At 46.3% G+C, this 22500-nt stretch overlaps 1 protein-coding gene across 1 annotated transcript in view; it reads left to right on the forward strand.

Annotated features, from left to right (window-relative positions):
* The window catches only part of LOC119780916 (DENN domain-containing protein 4B-like), a 47274-nt gene that overhangs the window by 7897 nt on the left and 16877 nt on the right, over positions 1-22500 (forward strand). Inside the window, exons 2-14 of the mRNA XM_038281163.1 lie at positions 11953-12300; positions 12818-13073; positions 13859-13928; positions 15705-15874; positions 16019-16260; positions 16361-16427; positions 17115-17173; positions 20272-20416; positions 20718-20893; positions 20984-21084; positions 21156-21371; positions 21497-21642; positions 22401-22500. The exon at positions 22401-22500 is cut by the window's right edge and continues 34 nt beyond it. Of these exons, the coding sequence (XP_038137091.1) occupies positions 11972-12300; positions 12818-13073; positions 13859-13928; positions 15705-15874; positions 16019-16260; positions 16361-16427; positions 17115-17173; positions 20272-20416; positions 20718-20893; positions 20984-21084; positions 21156-21371; positions 21497-21642; positions 22401-22500 (2077 nt within the window). The 5' untranslated portion in view covers positions 11953-11971. The remainder of the gene's footprint in view (positions 1-11952; positions 12301-12817; positions 13074-13858; positions 13929-15704; positions 15875-16018; positions 16261-16360; positions 16428-17114; positions 17174-20271; positions 20417-20717; positions 20894-20983; positions 21085-21155; positions 21372-21496; positions 21643-22400) is intronic.

Genomic DNA, 22500 nt, shown 5'->3' on the forward strand with positions numbered 1-22500 from the left:
GTTGGAGGGCGGACAGGGTTTACCCAGGTTGAGGTTTTTCCTTGAGGAGCAGAGGAGCTGACTGCCACTTAGATTTCCTTTAGTACTTGAACGGTTTCTTGTGGAGATGAATCCCCTGCTCAGTGTGAAGCCCAAACAATCCTTGGGGAAAAGTAGATCCAAACCACCTGTTTGAATCCTCAGCTCAGTTTGAAGCTCAGACGATCCTACCAGGGGGAGAAGGTCCAAAAATATCCAGTTTGCAGGATGACTTCCTGCTGAGAGGCAAAGACAGAAACCTACAAGGTTAAGACTCAGGTTGACAAAAACTCAGTTTGGCTAGAGTACCCAAAACTGGCAAACACTCTGGTGTCGAGGTAGTGGCAGTCAGCAGCTTAAGAGTCCTCCGGTATTGAGGCAAACATGATTGTTTTCTACTTTCGTCTACTTTAGATCGCAGAGGAAATGTAAAATAATAGCAAATATAGGTAATAATATGTTGAGACTCCAGAAGAGATTTGATCCCTAAGAAACGGTTGCAATAGTTTGTCCGATTTGAGCTGCCATATATTGAAATCATAAGAATAGGCGGAGCCCCGAGCAGATCTGGTACTTACACCGTGTGAAGAACCGCTGGATCTGATGGAGTTTTTTTTTGTTTTATTTAGCAAAATGTTCATTTGATTTGTGTTTATCTGACTGTGTTCACTGTTATTCCCCCAATAAATGAAAAAAGTAATAATTTATTATTGTCTAGAGACTATTAATAACAGGAGGTGAAATGCAGCTCCAGACGAGCTGAGCGTGTGGTGATGTCATCAGTATGCTTCTGTTCCAATTGACCTATTTTTATGCTGCTTCCTCCCGTTCTCCCAGAGTTCACACTTTCCTGGTTTCTTCTCTAGAACAGACTTGGCGAGGACACAAGTCCGTACTCGTGTTAACGACGACAACCATTTGCACACAGTTACATTTCTGGGCTGCAGTGAAGAATCATGTTCTAGATGAATCCAGCTGTTGTTCATAAGCACTGCCAGCCCTCCGCCTTTGACTTTTCCAGCCTTTTTTAAATCTCTATCTGCTCATTTGGTCAGAAAGTCTGACAGAGAGAGACGCTGGAGTCTGGAATATAATCTAGCAGCCACTAAAACACATAATACTTCATTGCTATTCTTCTGGTTGGTTTCTTGTTTCCTAAAGAATCCATAATGACCTTAATGATGGACGGAAAGGAGACAGCTTGAATTTCCTGCTCCTCTCTCTTCTTCTGTCTCCTGCTCTGTAATCCTCTGCACCTTCTTCTATACTCAGCTGGTGCTTTCTGATTCAATTCAAGTATTATTTCCGCTTTAGAGATTTGAATAAGCTGATCTTTCAGGTTAAAAAACAAAAACACTTCCTATGGTTTCTATGGTTACGTGTCATATTGGCTGCACATCTTCCAGTAGAGATTCAACCCAAAGTCAGAGCAGGGAAATAACTAAAACCCCAAGAAATCCACCTCTGGTGTTACAGGTTAGAGGTCAAAGGTCATGACCCTGAAACAGTCTGCCTGTCTGGAAGGAATGAAGGAGAGATGTTAGACCTTTATGGGCAACACAGAAGAAACACCAGAGACAAACAGTGAGGCATGGTGGTGGAGGAGTGGTGATCTGGGGTTGTTTTGATGGTAGTGGACCTGGACTCCTTCTAGTGACAAAAAAAACAATCAGGGGGGGGGGGGGGGGGGGGCTCTGGTTTCAGCTTTAAAAAATCTACAATTTAATGATAGAGCTGAATTGTAGCTCTATCGCTCTAGGTAGTTGTAGCTCTATAGGGGTAATTATTGTCCCCCATTTAGGAGACAATAATTACCCCTTTCAGAGGCATAGACCAGTATCAGGCATTTCAGGCTAAAGGCTGGTTTATCCTCAGAAACCAGGTCCTCTGCGCGTGTCGCAGTGAAAGACGTCCCCCCGCCCCTCCATAATTGTAGGAGACTGCAGACAGGAGGCCTCTGATTGGTCAAATCTACATCCACTCTACTCTATGCGTATTTCCTGTTTGGTTCCTTACCGGCTCGTTTTGTTCGCCTGACCGCCATTGTGGAAAACGACCCATGAAGATGGAGCAGCTAGCAGAGCGAGGTGCGCGAGAACGCTGGGACCCTTTTTCCATCTGAATCTCCGCTCTTTTTGGCCCTCATGTCCCTCCGTTGTCGCACAAACTTGCCCCCACTTCCTCACCGCCGCGGCCGTATCTAGACCCACAGCTAAGCTAATTCCTGATTGGCCCTCTGGCGTTGTGGCGTGGAATAACATAGCACAGACCACGCTTCAATATTGAGCATAAATCAAAAAACATCTGCATCATACCTGCAACAGATTGCTGTGGGAGGATAACCAGCACTTAACAAAGAACCAAAAACAACTTCCCATTCCTAAAGGGGTGAACCGGTTCTTCTGGTTCTATTTGCAGGTTTTCTACTATATAAAGCTTTGATGCTAATTCTGACTTTTTAAATTGAAAAAGCTTCCAGGATGGGAAGTGAAACCTCTTCAAACTTGGAAAAGAAAGTCAACCTAGAGTTTCCAGAAGACGTTCTTGAACCAGTTGGAGGTTGGATTTATTGTCCTACCGATGTTTTCCTTAAGCTTAGAACCTGATCTGTTGGACAGATGAAGTCATCAGGCTGAGCAGAACTCGGCCGGGACCTGTGGTGAGGCCGGCGTCATGGACGCTGCTTCGTCATGTGGAGTAATTTTAGACGCAGCTGCGTGTCCTCTCTGCCCCCCCGATGCTCCCAGGCTAAATTTGGAGCAGAGATATTTGGATCTCCTCTGAGAGGCTGCAGCTCCTCTGCTTTCAGCCCTGCTGTCGGTTCTAAGCAGAACCTCTCAGTCTGGCTGGAGTTTTAAAAGTAATTTCAACTTACTTTACTTTATTCATAGTTTTGTTTAAGCAGTTTTGCTTTGAGGAATTAGAACATAACATGTCAGGACATTTTATTACTCTGCTGCTCAATAGAACATCAATAAATCAGAATAAAGCTCTTTATTCAGGGGAAAACCAGAGAAAAATAGGATGAATACAACAGCAGATCTAAAGCGGCTGAACTGTGAATGAATCCGCAGGAATCTACTTAGTTCTGATCAGAAATACGACCGGAAAAAAGCAAACGAATGTCGTTCGGAGCAGACCGACAGCTGTAACACGGGAAGTGGTTGACACCTACGTGACGCTGAGGAGAACCTGCCAGGTTAAGCCTTTTGTCGTTCAGACTGAAGAAGAGTCTGTTTCACTTCTGCTTTTACGCTCGGCTGCAGCTGGAAGTGTCAGAACCTGCAGGAGGGTCTGCAGAGCAGGAAACCATTTCACCGGAAAATGGAACAAAGATAACTGCAAAGATCTCATTACAAGCTTAGATAAATAGATTAATGATGTATCAAATGAACGGTTGAATAAATTAAAAGAAATGAGTAAATTATTGAATAAAAATCCATGAAGTAGCATAAAGATATTCTGTATTTGGTTCAGCTTTACTTTTTCCCCAGTATTTTTACAGATTAGGATTAAACTGAACACATGAAATGTTGCAGATGGTACCGGGCCGCCGTTAGCTGTTCTGTGATCCTCTCATGAAGGGGTTAACCGAACGCATGCTAATGTTTTCCTTTGAGGCTTCCCTCTGATTGGTTCTGATGGAGAACTTCACATCTATGATGAATAATTAGAATAAATCAGGAGGATTTCTTTTAAAGTTTGGTCCATTTTTTTATTTAAATTTTGTTTAGATGGTTCTTTGTTCTGCAGAACAGCAGTTTAACCCGATCAGTTTAACCCGGTCAGCTGAGTACAAAACATAGAGAGGAAAACAAGAAGAAAAGGGACAAGAAGAAAGGGACACAACCTAGAACAAACATTAACATTTTTATTTGCTTAGGGCCACAAATTTCCTAAATCTGCCCCTAAACTCAGTGCAGAGTTCTGGACTCTGAGCTCTGTCTAAATCAGAGCTTCTGCTGTTAGTCCTGTGGCTCTGGGAGGGGGTTTCAGTTAAACGGGTCTAAGATGCTGACGTGTTGCCATGACGCCCAGTAGAGACAACCAGCCTTTGTTGCTGCGCCTGCCGTACCACCCAGCTGATGCGGGTAGCATCGGAGACGTCACCTCCACATCCACAGAGGAAATGAAACCCTGGTTGTAAATCCTCTCTTTCCTCAGCTGCACGTTCCACTCGCTGAAAAAGCGGAAGTGAAAAGTCGTTCTTTTCTTCCTCTAACCTCTTGCGGCTGAGGTCTGGAGCTAAAGGCAAACCTCCATTAGATCAGCAGGTAGAACTGTACGTACTCAGGTCCAAAGTTCCTGCACCTGATCGCGGATCAGAGCCAGTCAAAGAAAGCAGAAAATTGTTCAGTGCGTCGCTTTTTAGCTTTTGTGTGGAGTACCTCAAGGCTACGTCCTTGGGTCCCTTCTCTGTGAACATGCTTCCAGATGCATCGACACAAAAACATTGTAACTCAGAACTGATTCTTCCCAAAGACGGAACGGCCAACCTAAAGTCAGTCGCCACTGTTTATGCAGTCCAGTGCAGCGAGGACTCCTACATCCCAGAAACCAAACAAAGAACTAAATAAACACAAGGAGCCAGCGGCTCTACAAGATCCAGCAGAACCGCTGCGCCTGAAGAACAAAAACACTTTGTTCTTATCAAAAAGAAAACTGTTCTTATCTTCATCCATGAATTTTGAGCATGTCAGTAGGATTCTATTTTAACTATCCTGGAGTCGTTTACAGGCGTGAACTAAAATGAACTTTATCTCCTGCAGACAGTCTAGATCAATGGATGGATGATGGATGGATGGATGGATGGATGGATGGATGGATGGATGGATGGATGGCAGTTCTAGTTTTCTTCTGCTTTGTTTTTATGGTGAAATCATCTGACGTTTCATCTTTGAAATGTTTTCTGAAGCCTTCAGCTAAATGTGTTAAACTCCTCACTACAGGAGGCGATGAACAAACATGATAACTGAGGGAAAATATGGAACTACAGACCAGTCAGACCAGTCAGACCAGTGGGACAGAGGTTATTAGACCCGGACCTGGAGGTTTACTGGTCTGTTTTAGTTTGTTACTGCAGATGTTTTCATTAGATTGAACCTGAAGTCCTCACTTAAACCTGAGAACTTCCAGAGTTACCAAAGTCTGCAGAACCAGTGAGTTCTGGGTGTGCATGCTGGTGAGATGTTCACTTTTTACCCGTCCCTGGATTCAGCTGCTGCACTTCCTCTTCCTCTGTTACAGTAAGCAGAGTCAGAATCAGCTGTATTAAAGACGTTTGCAACAAAACAAGGAAGTTGGCTTTGGTTTCATTTTGCTCAACACATGAAATGAAGATTAATGAAATATCAGAATAGAAGCTGGGAAAAGGGAAAATCAGTATGTATGAATTGTTTCTACAAAAGAGGAAGACCTGGTGGATCTGGTTCCTCTGATTGTTGAGCGTCCATCAGACAGACTGGAGGAAGAAACTATCTCTGCAGAGGAAGGTTTAGGTCAAAGGTGCTCTGTGGCGCCATCATGAAGGTGAAATGGTTTGTGTCCAGGATGGATGGGATCTGCAGAAATGTTAGCAGCCCTTTCCCAGAACCCAGTCCTGTCTGGATGGAGGGAAGGCCCCTTAGGATCCTCTCTGCACACTGATGGACTGAATATGCTGCGAAGTCCAATGGATCGTTCACAGGAATGATGTTACGGAAGCGGAAGGAGGTATCTGCACGTTACCTCTAAGTAGAGCCGTGTTCAGGAGCCAACCAGAAACATTGCGAACGGGACGATAAAGGAAGCTAGAGCGAAGGAAATAGCTGCTGCACACAAAGTGGATGATATTGGAGGTCGCATCAACCAATGAGGGAGTGGATGTGGGGTGAAGGAGCACACAGCACAATCTAAAGAGCATGGAGGAGATTCCAGGAGACAGGCAGTTACTCCAGGAGAGCTGGACAGGGCCGTAGAAGGTCTACAATCCATCAGCAGGACCGCTATCTGCTCCTTTGTACAAGGAGGAGCAGGAGGAGCACTGCCAGAGCCCTACAAAATGACCTCCAGTAGGCTACTGGTGAGAATGTCTCTGACCAAACATTCAGAAACAGACTCCACGAGGGTGGCCTGAGGGCCCGACGTCCTCTAGTGGGCCCTGTGCTCACTGCCCGGCACCGTGGAGCTCCATTGGCATTTGCCACAGAACACCGGAATTAGCAAGTGGGCCACTGGCGCCCTGTGCTTTTCACAGATGAGAGCAGGCTCACCCTGAGCACATGTGACCAACGTGAAAGGGTCTGGAGAAGCCGTGGAGAATGTTCTGCTGCCTGTAACATCGTTCAGCATGACCGGTTTGGTGGTGGGTCAGTGATGGTCTGGGGAGACATATCCATGGAGGGACGTACAGACCTATACAGGCTAGACAACACCACCCTGACTGCCATTAGGTATCAGGATGAAATCCTTGCACCCATTGTCAGACCCTATCCTGGTGCAGTGGGTCCTGGGTTCCTCCTGGTGCACGACGATGCCCGGCCTCATGTGGCGAGAGTATGCAGGCAGTTCCTGGAGGATAAAGGAATTGATACCATTGATTGGCCCCCCCCACTCGCCTGACCTAAATCCTATAGAACACCTCTGGGACATTATGTTTCCATCCATCCCACGCCGCCAGGTTGCACCTCAGACTGTCCAGGAGCTCAGTGATGCCCTGGTCCAGATCTGTGAGGAGATACCCCAGGACGCCATCCGTTGTCTCATTAGGAGCATGCCCCATGTTGTTAGGCATGCATGCACGCACGTGGGGGGCATACAAATGACTGAATACCATTTTGAGTTGCTGCAATATTTTCAAAGTTTTCCTTTAATTTTTTTGAGTGGTGTATTATACTTTAAACCGTCACTATATGGTCCATTTACCGATTTAATGCGTAATTAAAAAAGCAAATTCAGAAGTTGAGAGGACCGCGGCAACCAGTCGAGCTCCGAGGCTAACGGCAGCCAGGGCTAGCCGCAGCCCGTCTGCAGTGGCCCTTTCTCGGCATAGCCGTGTGTGAAGGACCGCTGGCTCTGATTGCGATTTTTGATTCAGCTTTGCAATCAGTTAACGTGAAACGTGAGAAGGACGTCTTCGCCGTTTTACCGACAGGCTGTTTGTTTCCACTCCCCCACCTGCCTTCTGTCATGCTTCCTACGTCACAGTCTGTTGCTCTCATTGGTCAGAGCGTTGGCCAATAGGCGCCGACATTTGAAAGACAACGGGTTGTTCTCTTCAACAATCTTCCGATGTCTCATTCATCTGGGCCAGACTAAATTACAAATTTAATCTCCCATTTAGTCTGGTTTATCCGGCTGCTATTCTCCTCCGCCAGCTGCACCGCCAACAGGCTGTGCTCCTCTGTACCAGCAGCCAATCAGAGTGAAGCTCTGACAGCTAAGTCCAGATTAATGTCAGCAGATGAAGCAGTAAAACAAGAAAAAAATGGAGGAAACTGAACAATAATTTTGGGAAAGTTACTGTCATGTATCTCAGGTTCATCGCCATGACAAACATTTCTTAATCTGGTTTCCCTGATCTATGGAAGATCTGTTGGTAGATCAGCACCTCTGGTTCCATCATTGCTGTATGACCCAGAGTAACCTGCTGCTCTCTGATGCCCCGCTGTGAAGAAATCTGGAGCGTTTCTCCGGGTTTTCCCGCATGTGTTAGGAACCAGAAAAGGGAAGTGGCTGTGATGAAATCAGCGGTTCTGAAACCGCTGCAGCTCTGCAGGAGAGGACCAAACCTGGATGTTTGATTGAATACTTTCTGTAACGCTAAGCACTTCTGGAGACCCACCGAAGGCGTTAGTCGGTTGCAGGTTCTGGGAGGTTCCTACACTTCGTTTTTTTAGGTTCAAAGGTTTGTTTCAGGAGGAAGTTGGTTCATTACGGGGAAACATCTCAGTTTAAGAATAGGTGTGAAAATGTCATCATGTTTATTTTCAGTTTGTTCTTCCTGTGGAAACAGGAAGTCATTGAGCCCGCTCAGGGCTGCTGCTTTAATCCCAGAGTGGTTTCTGTCAGCAGGGGGCGCTAAAGCTCATCTGGTTGCTTTCCTCTCTGGATTATTGGTAAAGATTCTGGCCTGCTCTCCATGGTTCTGGGTTCTGACTTTAAATGTTATTTTTTTATTTTTTGGATGAAATTCTTCAATAGTTCTGGTTTACATGCCTTGCTCAGTGGCTCACTGGTAGGTGACAGGGCAGGCTGGAATCAAACCCACGACCTGCTTCGGTTCTGCTTTAAATCTCGAGTTGGCCTGATTTGTTTTGTTTTGGACCAGTTTTTTAATTGATTCCTGAACCAGTAAGAGTTTTGGTTTTGGACCAGTCCTCTGATTTGTTTGAACTGGGTTCTGCTGAGTCATTCTGCTTTGCTTTAAGAGTGTTTTAAGTTTTAAATAGTTTGATTTTGGAACCACGTTAACTCTTTAAATTGAAAATTGGGTTTAAATTGGGTTTTTAAACCAGGTTTGGTTTGTTTGTTTGGACTAAATGATAACTGGGTTTGGTTCTGTTCGAACTAGTTATAGTTAGATTAGAGGACCAGTTATTGTTATGTTATCGATTCATTGACTCTTCAGCAATCCCTCACAATAGGCATGCTTGTAGCGACAGTGGAGAGGAAAAACTCCCTTTGAACAGGAAGAAACCTCCAGCAGAACCAGGCTCAGTGTGAGCGGCCATCTGCTGAGGCCCACTGGGGTTCAAGGAGACAGAAGCAGACATAGAAAAAGAATCATAGATACAAAGGCAACTGTCAACCAGCTCCACAGGCGGCCCCGTCCAGGAAACACACAGCCAGGCAGACGAGCTCCGAGCCAGCTCCCATGTCAGAGGATGAAGAGAGCACATCCAGTTAGTCACAGTCAGAGAAACAGGACTACACTGGAAAACAGGCCAAGCTCCAACATCTAGAAACAAAGGTGTTGATGGCAGCAGCACAGCTGATATTTCTCTCCAGGATGGAGTCACAGCCAAACAGGAACAGACCAGATGAAGCTACTATGAGAAAAAGCAGAGAGAGCAGAACGTTAGAGATTGAACTACGGTAACAGATTCTGCAGAGTGGGAGAATAGAGATAGAATGATGAAAAAAGGGTCCCTATGTCCTCCAGCAGTCTAAGCCTATAGCAGCATAACTTTAGATAGGATAAAATCCTTCTTTTATACATTCTTCAATTTTTTCAAAAACATATTTTGTTTTAACTGCAATTTGATTTTGCCGGCTTCCGTAGAATCGTGAGCGCGCATGGGGGCGCTATTAGGAAATCCTATACACTACTGTTTAGGCTCTAAAAACGTTCTAAATGACTTCGTTTCCAGTAAATTCTGGATGCTACCCACTCAGGACACTTGGAATACATTGGACGAGCAGTATGGAGGAATATTGACAAGTTTTTGTGGACTTTTATGGACCTTTCTGTCTCGGGCGCCATAGACCTCCATTATTTGAATGTCAGCAGACAGCAAGAAGCCTCCCAGATCTCCAGATGCATTTGAGATATCAAAAAAGTACTCCAGAGTGTTGTTCAGCATGGGGGTGAGTAGAAAATGAAGGCTAATCATGTTTTGGGTGTACTATTCCTTTAAGCTCTATTTATTCTCTGATTTAAATTAGGTCTTCAATCAAAGAACAAGCCATTGTTTCCTAACAGCTGATTGGCTGCTGGTTGGAGCGTTTTCTAGGACTCAGATTAATCCTGAGATCTATCCTGCAACGGAGCAGGTTTCCAGACCTGATTCTGTTCACCTGGAGGGTCAGAGCTCGGTTCTGTAGGACATTAGAGGGCGATGATGGAACTGGATGCTCCATCACCTTGGTGAGCGGTGACCAAACAGGAAGTCATCTATGAACAGGAAACAGGCCGCCTGCCCTCTTCCTGTTTGCCAGCTGACCTCTGACCTCATCGCTGTTGCTGAGGCGGTTCTGTCACTTTCACCTTCTGACGGTCGGACTAAATCTGAGCTCTACAGGAAGGGAGGAAGTCCAGTGTTGATCGGAGTAACCTGCTGAATCTGCAGCTTTTTTCCATGAAGATGGAGGAACTTATGGTGGATCAGAGTCGGGTTTATCTGCTTGGATAGTCTGAACATAACGTTCTGATGAAATGACCTGATTATTTCATCCAGAAAGCTTCCTTGATGGAAAGCGAAACATCTTCAAACTTGGAAAATAAAGTCCATTTGTTTGTTTTTAACTTCTCTTTGGAATGACTATGACCTGGATGACTGAGAATCTTCACCAGCATTCTGTCATGATGGGAGGCTGAGTGAACATTAATGAGAAATAAAATGAATTTTATCGATTTTAGCAAATGGCTGCAATGAAACAAAGAGTGAAAATTGAATTCTTTCCATACCCACTGAAACTCTTTGGCATTTTTGATGTCTCCATTTGGCCCAAATGATTGGCTGTAACACCCTTTCTGTCAGTTACAGCGCCCCCTTTTGCCCTTAGAGTGATTTACTGCAGATTGATTCACCTCTTCGATGTTTCCTTTTTTAACTTCTATGTTGACCCTTTACTGTTTTTAGTTTCTGCTCGCTTATGGTCCAAATGCACTGAAAACGCAGCTTCAGTGGGCTGTGGGCCACTGATCCTTTCGGCGGCGGTGTCTCTATTGGCCGCTAATTTCCTCAACCGTTCAATCATTTCACCGTGTGTATATAGGCACTGTTATAAGTCATCCAGGTCAGAGTCATTCCAAGAAAGTTACAATCAATCTACTGGACTTTGTTTCTTAGTTTGAAGATGTTTTGCTTCCCATCCAGGAAGCTTTTTCAATTTAAAATGTCAGAAATGGTGTTGAGTTCGAGGTTTTTTACAGCAGCCCAACAAAGCCTTGTTTTTGTTTAGAAACCATGCAAATAGAAACGGACGAATGGGTCCATCCCTTTGGAATGGGGGTCGTCTGGCTTCTTTGTTAGCCTGCATTGCCCCATGGTAAATGGCATGTACTTATATAGCGCCTTTATTCAAGTCAGGAGACTTGACCAAAGTGCTTTACACTACATTCATTCACGCACACACTCACACACTGATGGTGGCAAGCTACATTGTAGCCACAGCTGCCCTGGGGCTCACTGACAGAAGCGGGGTTGCCGTACACTGGCGCCACCCTCTGACCACCATCAGTAGACAATGCAGGTGAAGTGTCTTGCCCAAGGACACAACGACACTGAAAGTCGGAGTCGGGGCTTGAACCGTCAATCCTTCGATTTCAGGGCAAACTCCTACATCCAACGCCACTGTCGCCCATACCTGTCTATGTCTCTGAAAGTGGGGTCGTTAAAGGGAATAGTTGGCCTGGCTGAATAGGTGAGGTCTTCTGTTCCCCTTTAAAGCGGTTTGGGCTGCGAAGGTAGCGGGATTTAAGGTTGGTTTTTCTTTCTTAACATAGATGGCTTCCTTCACGCCCCTCTCAAACCACCTGTCTTCTTTGTCCAAAATGTGAACATTCCGGTCCTCCAAAGAATGTCCTTTGTCCATGAGGTGTAGATGTACAGCAGAGTGTTGTCCAGAGGAGGGCGCTCTTCTGTGTTGGGTCTTGCGTCTGTGGAGAGGTTGTTTGGTTTCTCCAATATAAAGTTAATGGCATTCTTCAGTGCATTGAACTGCAGACACCACTCCGCTCAGATTGAGTCTAAAGGTTTTACCTTCAGGATGAACTAGTCTCTGTCTAAGGGTCTTGTTAGGTTCGAAATGTTCTGGGATTTTGTGTTTCGAGAAAATCCTCTTGGGGTTTTTAGAAACTCCAGCAACATGTGCATGTGGGATGGCAATGTTTTTGTGTTTAATCTTCATTCCTTCATTCTTCAAGTTCTGCTTGGTGTCTTTTGGATATCCTTGCTGATTTTATGTTCAGCTGAGCTTTAGGACCTCTGCTCTCTCTCTGTGTTCCTGCAGTGAAGGCCACACAGGAGGCATGACAGATGAGAAATGTCCCCAGCTGGTGGACTACTTTGTGGTGGCGGGTCTGGACCCTGCTGGACCCTGGAAGTCCCTGGACGAAGACGGCCGGACCTCCTCCTTCCCTCCCTCCTCGTCTTCGGTGTCGGTCCGGGCAGGAGAGCCGGTGACGGACCTGGTGGTCATCGCTCGGGGTCTCGGGGAGGAAGTACCAGAAGGTTTCACCTGCATCGAGAAGACCCTGGGGGGTCACTCTGCCGAGCTGAGCGCCGGCCTCATCAACAACCCGCACCTGTACCTGTGCTACCGGAGAGGGCGGGACAAACCGCCCATACTGGACCTGGGGTGAGTAACTGTTTGATCGGTTCTGGTTCTACAAGAATGTCCGTAGGAGAACAGTGACTTTTTACTGTCTTCAGATGGAATGACCCCCCGGAATGGACTTGGTTTGTTTATGTTCTTAGATCCTCCTCAGACTAATAGGTAGATGGTTTTGGTCTATCTTCTGACGGGTTTTGGATCTTTGGTCGTCCGTCTAGGCTCCTCTTACAACAGCTTATCAGCCCATTGAGACCTCACAAGTAAAAAGGTCCTGCCCAGATGAAGAACAGAACAGCAGTGCTTGGTTCTTGGAGTCCAAAGACACAGAAACTGTTTCTCTGTCGTGCTCAAAGGCCTGAATCCGAATTTGCTTCTTTGGTTCAACTGATGCTAGAAGCGATAAAATTAAAACAGGATAATAGTTTTTACACTAGTTGTAGTATTAATTAGTCTACAAAGTTAGGTAATTGGGGTCAGGTGTAGCACAGATAAAGACCCTTAATGTGTTCTGACTATCTAGCGCTGTTATCTGTCCCTGCAGGGTTCTATATGAGGGGAAGGAGCAGCTGAAACAGGGATGGTACGTCATCGAGACCACGCCCTACAGTCGCTCAGCCAGCTTGAGCTCTGGTGGCGCTCCCACGGCCCACCGGGTCTTCCTGACCTACCGCCGGGCTCTGGACTCACAGGGTCTGGATACGCTGGGAGTCACTGACATCGCCCTGCTGATGCCTAGCAAGGGGGAGGTGGCACCGCACACCTTCTGTCGGGTCGACAAGAACCTCAACACTGGCATGGTGGGTAAGGGGGTGAGGTGGATGATGATCCAGTATATCCATGAGGGTCTGGATGGAAAGTCTGCATGAAACTGATCTATGTCTATAGTTCTGCTGCTATAGGCTTAGACTGCAGGAGGACATAGGGACCCCTTTTTCATCATTCTGCTTCATTCTATCTCTATTCTCCCACTCTGCAGAATCTGTTAGTTCAATCTCTAACGTTCTGCTCTCTCTGCTTTTTCTCATAGTAGCTTCATCTGGTCTGTTCCTGTTTGGCTGTGACTCCATCCTGGAGAGAAATATCAGCTGTGCTGCTGCCATCAACACCTTTGTTTCTAGATGTTGGAGCTTGGCCTGTTTTCCAGTGTAGTCCTGTTTCTCTGACTGTGACTAACTGGATGTGCTCTCTTCATCCTCTGACATGGGAGCTGGCTCGGAGCTCGTCTGCCTGGCTGTGTGTTTCCTGGACGGGGTCGCCTGTGGAGCTGGTTGACAGTTGCCTTTTGTATCTATGCTTCTTTTTCTATGTCTGCTTCTGTCTCCTTGAACCCCAGTGGGCCTCAGCAGATGGCCACTCACACTGAGCTTGGTTCAGCAGATTTTTCCTCTCCACTGTCGCTACAAGCATGCTTAGTGTGAGGGATTGCTGAAGAGTCAATACAATCAACTGGTTTTCCTTAGATAGAAAATTTTGAATCAGTGTGACTGTATTATCCGGTTGAACTTCAAAGTGACCTGAGATGACATGAGGTGAATTGGTGCTATAGAAATAAACTGAATAGAATTGAATCTTGTTTCTGCAGTGGGGTCCAGCTCTGCACGTGTGCTACAAGAGAGCCGTGGCCAGAACCAACGCCCTGGTGTTCGAAGCCAGTGAGTCTCTGCACACAAACATCTGCTGCTAGTGTAGAAGCTCCAACACTGGGGGGAGGTGTGGGAAAGTCCTGGTGGAGATGGGGAAGCAGATAGAGATCAGTTTTTATTCTTTTTTTTCCTATCAGATCATTTACAAGGGGCGTTCAATAAGTAAATAAATCTACACCATGTAAATAAACTGAATTGAAAGTCTGAAATAGAGCACTTTATTTCATGCTGGATCTTATGATCTTGTAAAATGTTTTACAAGAACAAATGATGGAGCTTTTTCACCATAAGTTAGTTTCAGTTCATCAAAAGTCTCCCGTATTGCCGTCCTTTTAAATACAAAAACCAGACCAGGGCTGGTTTTTGTATTTAAAAGGACGGGCTAACGTAAGCCCGTCTGCAGCGGCCAGGGCTAACGTTAGCCAGTCTGCAGCGGCCAGGGCTAACGTTAGCCCGTCTGCAGCAGCCAGGGCTAACGTTAGCCCATCTGCAGCGGCCATGGCTAACGTTAGCCCGTCTGCAGCAGCCAGGGCTAACGTTAGCTCGTCTGCAGCAGCCAGGGCTAACATTAGCCCGTCTGCAGCAGCCCTCTCTCTGCATAGCCATGTGTGAAGGACCGCTGGCTCTGATGGCAAGTTTTTGTTTTATTTGGCAAAATGTTTTTTGTGTGTCTTTACATGACTGTGTTAATCATTATTCCCTGACTAAATGAAATAAGTCATAATTTATTATTATCTAGAGACTATTGATAACAGGAGGAGAAATGCAGCTTCAAACTAGCTTTGAATGTGGTGATGTCATCAGTACACTTCTGTTCCAATTGACCCAGAATTATGCTGCGTTCTACCGTTCTCCCTGAGTCCAGACTTAACTGGGTTCAAATCGAGAACCTACTTGGCGAGGACACGAGTCGGTACTCGCGTTCTTGTGAATTGAGAAACGACCTATGTAAACTTAATAGCCTGCTGCCGCGAGCGGGCTACAGCTGCGACCACCAGCTTGCTCGACGTTGCCATGACAATGTAGCCTCCATGCGCTTGTGTTGATTAGGCCTCAAAATATTGAAATTGAAACCAAAATGCATGTAATAGTAAAATAAATAAAGGTAGAATACTTTCCACAAATTTAAAAATTTATAAAGTATTTTTAATGCACTTTAATCTCACTCTTTCCACTAGAGGGTGCTGCAGCACCCCCACTTCCCGCAGCCATGGACCCAGATATAGTTTCTGCCTCATCACAACACCTACAGTAAAACTAGCTGCAGATTAGATTTTTTCTTGTATCAGATTATCTGTTTTACGATCACAGGATCAGTCTGACGTGAGTCAACATGCGGCAAAGGAAACCTTTAAGCCGGGCTTAAACAGTGTGATTGTTTGCACTTTTTGGGCCGACTTTCTAGTAGTGCGATAAATTTCCGATCGGGCCGAATATCAGCCTGATCTTGCATGGTGTAGTGTACAGGGGGTAACGAGGGGCGATTAGCCTCTCACGACCATTCATCTGGATAGATGCATCCCAGTAGCGCCATCTCTCTCCGTGGCTGAATCCGATGTGGTTTTTAGACGTACAGCGTGAGCAGGTAGAACCAATCAGAGCGTCCGGAGCTGTGGCTTTAGAGCCCTAGAGAACTTTGGACCAGGACTGTGTGCTTCATAAATCAGGCTGTTTTGGGACAAACGGAAACAAATGAAGAGAGATCCTCTCATTCTGTCAGATGAAACTTCTCACAGAGGGACCAGTCAGGCCCGGCTCAGGGATCCAAACCTCTGTCCTCTGCAGGTCTGATCAGCCGGTACCCGGTGGAGGACCTGGAGGCGTTCCCTCTTCCCGAGTCGGTGCCGGTCTTCTGCCTGCCAATGGGCGTCACCGTGGAGAGCTGGCCGCTGAACTCCAAGTACCAGCTGCCCATTTTCTCCACCTTCGTCCTCACGTCCGCCTCCGGAGACAAGGTGAGCGAGACACTAAGCGGATCTCCTCTGAATTAATGCAAAATAAATAATTCAAGAGAAAATAAATAATCAGCTGAGAACTTCGGACCCGTGGTACGACTCAGTGTAGAAGGACTAGGGAATAAACCACGTGTCTTCCTGCAGGTTTACGGAGCTGCCATCCAGTTCTACGAGTCCTTCTCCAGGGAGCACCTGTCGGAGCGGCAGAACATCCGGCTCGGCCTTCTCAGCGTGGTGGACCGGCGGCCCATCACCGGCCGCAGTCTGCATGCCAAGAAGAGCATCTGCGTTCTCTCCCACTGGCCGTTCTTCACAGTCTTCCAGAAGTTCCTCACCTTTATCTACAGATACTCCATCTCCGGGCCGCATGTCCTGCCGCTCGAGAAGTCCGTACCGATTCGTGTTTTTAACTAAGTCCTAAAAAAATCTGCATACTCCTGCATCCTTTGTACTTCTGTGTCTACAGTTTTGTTTTTGTTTCTGCAGACACATCTCCAGTTTCATGCACAACGTCCCGTTTCCTTCCCCTCAGCGTCCTCGGATCCTCGTTCAGGTGAGAATCCAGCTCGTATCTGAACCAGGCGGAAGATTCTGCTACCAAATGAAAGATTAAGCAAGATTGCAGACAGGAGTTAAAGGAAGAACGAAAACACTTCCAAAAACTAAACGGATCAGAACCATCTCCCTTCCTAGAAAATCCTGTCAAGACATGCAGGAATTGCTGCTGTGATCCCAGTAACACATGGTTCTAGTCTAGTCTAGTCTATACTCTAGTCTAGAATAGAGATAGAATGAAGCAGAATGATGAAAAGGGGTCCCTATGTCCTCCAGCAGTCTAAGCCTATAGCAGCAGAACTATAGAGATAGATCAGGATAACCTGAGCCACTCTAACTAGAAGCTTTATCAAAAAGGAAAGTTTTAAGCCTAGCCTTAAAAGTAGACAGGGTGTCTGGGTTCTGGTCTAAAGGTGATAATTTCTCTCTTCAGTTTAAAGTCATCCTGGTTTGTGTCTTAATGACATGTTTGATTTCTATTAAACTGGTATAACGGCTTAATGTATAAATATAGCTCAGTGTCATCAGCATATCTGATGGATCTGATAGAAACAAGCGATCCGCTGGTCGCGCTGCTCTTCTCTCCCTTGTGATCTGGACTTTCTGCCCAGATCGGAGTCAGATCTGATGATCTGACAGACTTCGGGTTCCTCTATTGTTTTAATGCTTTCTGTCTGTGTTGCAGCTCTCACCCTATGACAACTTGCTGCTCTGCCAGCCGGTCTCCTCGCCACTTCAAATCAGGTTAGTCCTAGTCCCTCAAATGTGTCTTGGAAGCACACCCTAGTCCCTGGAGAGCCCAGTTGTTCAATCTCATGAAGGCAGGGAATAAATCAAGACGGTGTAATTTTAATCCCAAATATTCGCTTAATTTGAGATATGATAAATTATCGTTTAAGTCAGTATTCAGCCCTTGGTGCAAACAGATGCTCCTTCTCAAAAACTCTGAAACTTCAGACCGTCAGCTCCCTCACCGAATAGGTCATGTGACCATGAGTGCAGCTTTATGTCAGTCTGAGCATCCTTTAAACACCAGAGCTAACTAAGCTAACAGTTACTGTTAGCAAATCAAAAAGATGGAGGATTTTATCTAGAGGGGGGAATGTTCCCATGTCTTTACCAGGAAATCCAACACTTCTCATCCTGCTGGTCTAAACTGGTTTGATACCAGAACCAGATCACAGAGGGACTGGTTCATTAAGCTACAGCGTAGTGCTGCTAGCTGCTTTCAGGGGGCGCTAAACCTGGAAGTTACAGCTCTAGCAGCTCCTAGTGGCTCCTTTTAAAACCAGGTTTTACAAGGAGCTGCTTTAAGTTAGACTATGGAGCTCAGTCAGTGACAGCTTGCACTAACTTTGAATGTGTGATTTAGCAACTAAACTCCAAACCCTGGTAATGAAAACATAGAAAATTCAAACACTAAATATTCCCTCAAAAAACATAAAAATCTGATGATTGAACTGTCATCCCTCAGCTGCAGCATTTTAGTGTCACTGCAGAGTTCCTGCAGCTACAAGCTGCTGACTTTAATAATGAAACCAAATCAGTGAAGGACCCTGAAGGAGCCTTCGGTTTAGCCCCGCCCCCCCGACGCAAAAATGGTGTCAGCGTGTAGTGACATAGTAGCTGCAGGAACTCTGCAGTGACGCTGGAACCATCTCTCATTGAAAAAATGCTGCAGGTGAAGATGATGGCATCATCATTAGTTTTCATTTTCTTTTAAATATTCTCAAACGTGAAGCCGCAACATTCAGGATAAACGGCAAATTTATCCTGAATCTGATATAAACCTGACACGATGAAGGATAAATCTGCCTTTGTTTAGCAGAGGTTCAGCTATGAGCCCTGAGGAACGCCATTACCGTCTCACCCTCAGATTGTTTTTAGGTCAAACACAACCAGCACAAAGCTGTATTCTTAAAATATTAGATCATTCCTTTAATTTCTAACTCTTGTTGGGTACGTGAGTACCCTATCAGGTACCTGATAGGGTTGTTTTTCTGTTTTCTGAATGCTAACTATGGGTGTCCTCTGAATGCCAACTGTGGTTGTTCTCTGAATGCTAACTGTGGTTGTTCTCTGAATGCTAACTATGGGTGTTCTCTGAATGCTAACTGTGGTTGTTCTCTGAATGCTAACTGTGGGTGTCCCCTGAATGCTAACTGTGGGTGTCCTCTGAATGCTAACTGTGGGTGTTCTCTGAATGCTAACTGTGGGTGTCCCATGAATGCTAACTCTGGCTGTCCTCTGAATGCTAACTATGGGCGTCCACTGAATGCTAACTGTGTTTGTCCTCTAAATACTAACTATGGGTGTCCACTGAATGCTAACTGTGGGTGTCCTCTGAATGCTAACTGTGGGTGTTCTCTGAATGCTAACTGTGGGTGTTCTCTGAATGCTAACTATGAGTGTTCTCTGAATGCTAACTATGGGTGTCCTCTGAATGCTTACTATTGGTGTTCTCTGAATGCTAACTATGGGTGTTCTCTGAATGCTAACTATGGGTGTCCTCTGAATGCTAACTGTGGGTGTTATCTGAATGCTAACTGTGGGTGTCCTCTGAATGCTAACTGTGGGTGTTATCTGAATGCTAACTGTGGGTGTTCTCTGAATGCTAACTGTGGGTGTCCTCTGAATGCTAACTGTGGGTGTTATCTGAATGCTAACTATGGGTGTCCTCTGAATGCTAACTGTGGGTGTTCTCTGAATTCTAACTGTGGGTGTCCTCTGAATCCTAACTGTGGGTGTCCTCTGAATGCTAACTATTGGTGTCCTCTGAATGCTAACTGTGGGTGTTCTCTGAATGCTAACTATGGGTGTCCTCTGAATGCGTATTATGGGTGTCATCTGAATGCTAACTGTGGGTGTTCTCTGAATGCTAACTATCGGTGTCCACTGAATGCTAACTATGGGTGTCATCCGAATGCTAACTATGGGTGTCCTCTGAATGCGTATTATGGGTGTCATCTGAATGCTAACTGTGGGTGTTCTCTGAATGCTAACTATGGGTGTCCACTGAATGCTAACTATGGGTGTCCACTGAATGCTAACTGTGGGTGTCGTCTGAATGCTAACTGTTGGTGTCATCTGAATGCTAACTGTGGGTGTCCTCTGAATGCTAACTGTGGGTGTCCTCTGAATGCTAACTGTGGGTGTTCTCTGAATGCTAACTGTTGGTGTCCTCTGAATGCTAACTGTTGGTGTCGTCTGAATGCTAACTGTTGGTGTTGTCTGAATGCTAACTGTGGGTGTCCTCTGAATGCTAACTGTGGGTGTCCTCTGAATGCTAACTGTGGGTGTCCTCTAAATGCTAACTGTTGGTGTCATCTGAATGCTAACTGTGGGTGTCCTCTGAATGCTAACTGTGGGTGTCCTCTGAATGCTAACTGTGGGTGTTCTCTGAATGCTAACTGTTGGTGTCCTCTGAATGCTAACTGTTGGTGTCGTCTGAATGCTAACTGTTGGTGTTCTCTGAATGCTAACTGTTGGTGTCATCTGAATGCTAACTGTGGGTGTCCTCTGAATGCTAACTGTGGGTGTCCTCTGAATGCTAACTGTGGGTGTCCTCTGAATGCTAACTGTTGGTGTCCTCTGAATGCTAACTGTTGGTGTTGTCTGAATGCTAACTGTTGGTGTTGTCTGAATGCTAACAGTTGGTGTTGTCTGAAAGCTAACAGTTGGTGTCGTCTGAATGCTAACTATGGGTGTCCTCTGAATGCTAACTATTGGTGTCGTCTGAATGCTAACTGTTGGTGTCGTCTGAATGCTAACTGTGGGTGTCATCTGAATGCTAACTGTGGGTGTCATCTGAATGCTAACTGTTGCTGTTGTCTGTGTGGCAGCGGAGCAAGCTTCTTGAAGCTCCTGCAGAACCTGGGTCCAGGGAACGCCTGCACACTGCTGCTGGCCGTCCTCACCGAACACAAGCTCCTACTGCATTCGCTGCGACCCGACGTCCTCACATCCGTCAGCGAAGCCCTAGTCTCTGTAAGAAAATGTCCGCGTACTGACAGAGCTGTCAGATGGGTTTCCTGTTACTAAGTGGAACCATTAGATTCCAGATCAGCTGGTTATTCAGCTTTTATTAGTTAAATAGGAAACATATTTTTCTAAGTTATTATGACAAAAATACATTTCTATGGTGTAAAAATTTAGTGTCAGGATCTCCTCTCAGTTAATTCCGCTCCAAATAAAACATGTGATCGTTTGATAAGAGACTTTAATAAATATATTAACTGAAGCTTCCTGTAGAACCTGTTCTGTTTGTACCTGACCTCTCCTTGTGCAGATGACCTTCCCCCTGCGCTGGCTCTGCCCCTACATCCCTCTGTGCCCGCTGCAGATGGCCGACGTGCTTCTGGCGCCGATGCCCTTCATCGTCGGCGTTCACTCCAGCTACTTCGACTTCTACGACCCGCCGCCAGAAGTCATCTGCGTCGACCTGGACACCAACACCATCTTCCAGTGAGACCGCAGGACTCTGCAGAAATGTTAATATTTATGCTGCTGCTGATAATGTCAGCATCATCAGCTGGTTTGTTGGGATGCTTGCAGGTCTGATGATAAGAAGCAGTTGTCATGGCGATCGTTACCTAGGAAGCACGGAAAGAGTCTGTTCAGCACCCTGACCAACCTCCACAGGACCCTGGAGAAGAGTGAGTGGATCAGAACGCAGAAGGAGCAGCTGAGATCAGCTGAAGGTTTCACATTGCCGTTTATCCTGCAGTTTGCAGTCCCGGCCAGGAGGAGGCGACCTTGGAGTTCCTGCTAACAGACTACGACCAGATCTACAGGCGTCAGAAGCAGCTGGAGCTGGAGATCCAGGAGGCCTTCCTCCGCTTCATGAGCTGCCTGCTGCGAGGATACCGGGCCTACCTGCTGCCCATCACGCAGGCGCCGTCCGACACCACCACCGACTGCAGCTCCCTGTTCAACCTGCAGGGTGCGCTGTCTGCTCTTACGTTAAAGTGTCTATTCTCAGGACGCCGCACCTGATTTAAAGACTGTTTTAATCTCAGAATGATACTTTGATGAAAGAGGCTGAGATGTTCTCCTCTCCTCCTGCAGGGTTCCTGAAGTCTCGCGAGCGAGCCCAGCAGAAGTTCTATGTCCAGCTGACCAGGACTCAGATGTTCACCCAGTTCATCGAGGAATGCTCGTTCGTCAGCGACCGACACGCCTGCCTGGAGTTCTTCGACGAATGCGTCCAGAAGGTCTGATGCTACGACCGCAAGTAGCAGAGGCAGCAGAAGCAGCTAGTTTACATGCAAAGTCAATGGTTGACGCGCATCAAGGCGCAGCAAAAGGTCCTGCAGCGCATCGGAGCAGCTAAAGCGCTTCAGAAGCAGCCGCTGCAGTTGGAAAAATTAAAATTTTTCTGTTCAACGCGAAATGAAACCTGCCCGCAAAATATTATTATTCTGGTGCCTGAAGTTTGGGTTATGCATGTGAAAATCGCCTTCCAGCCGCCGCGAAAAGTAACTGAAAACCCCCAAAAGGCGAGCGGGCCTGAGGCAGCTGCTGCTGGGGATTCCCAGTGACAGCGCAGCGCCGGTATGTGGGGGTCTGAGCGCCTCCCACAGAGAAATAACATTTGAAGGCAGGATGGTAATCTGGATGAACTGACTGCACAGACCATGTTTTCAGGAGGACTTTCTCACTTCAACATAGATTCTAACTACTTTTTACCCGCTGATCACAGCTAATATAGCCGCCATTGTTCCAGGCAGAGAAAGGATAGGGTAGCTCCGCCCACTTTTTGACCGCGCAGCTAGAGCAGCAAAGATGCTTCGGCCGCGCGTCAGAACTAAACTTATACAAGCATCAATAGGGAAGCAGCATGCGCGTTTTTGCTGCTATGCTTCGTGCGGTCTAAACATAGCATTCAAGTTTTTTTAGTTTCATCTGCAGCAAAACCCACTGCTGTTTACCTGCAGGCATTAAGGTAACATTTGGGTGTGGCTGTCCGTAGGTGGATGTGGAGAAGCCAGAGGAGGTGAGGCTGGTGGATCTGGATGAGACCCACAGCGGAGAACACACCGTCTTCATCATGCCGCCTGAAGAGCCGCAGG

The sequence above is a fragment of the Cyprinodon tularosa genome, unplaced genomic scaffold (genome assembly GCF_016077235.1).
Source record: "Cyprinodon tularosa strain WSP-4 unplaced genomic scaffold, ASM1607723v1 ctg168, whole genome shotgun sequence".
NCBI classification, from domain to species: Eukaryota; Metazoa; Chordata; class Actinopteri; order Cyprinodontiformes; family Cyprinodontidae; genus Cyprinodon; species Cyprinodon tularosa.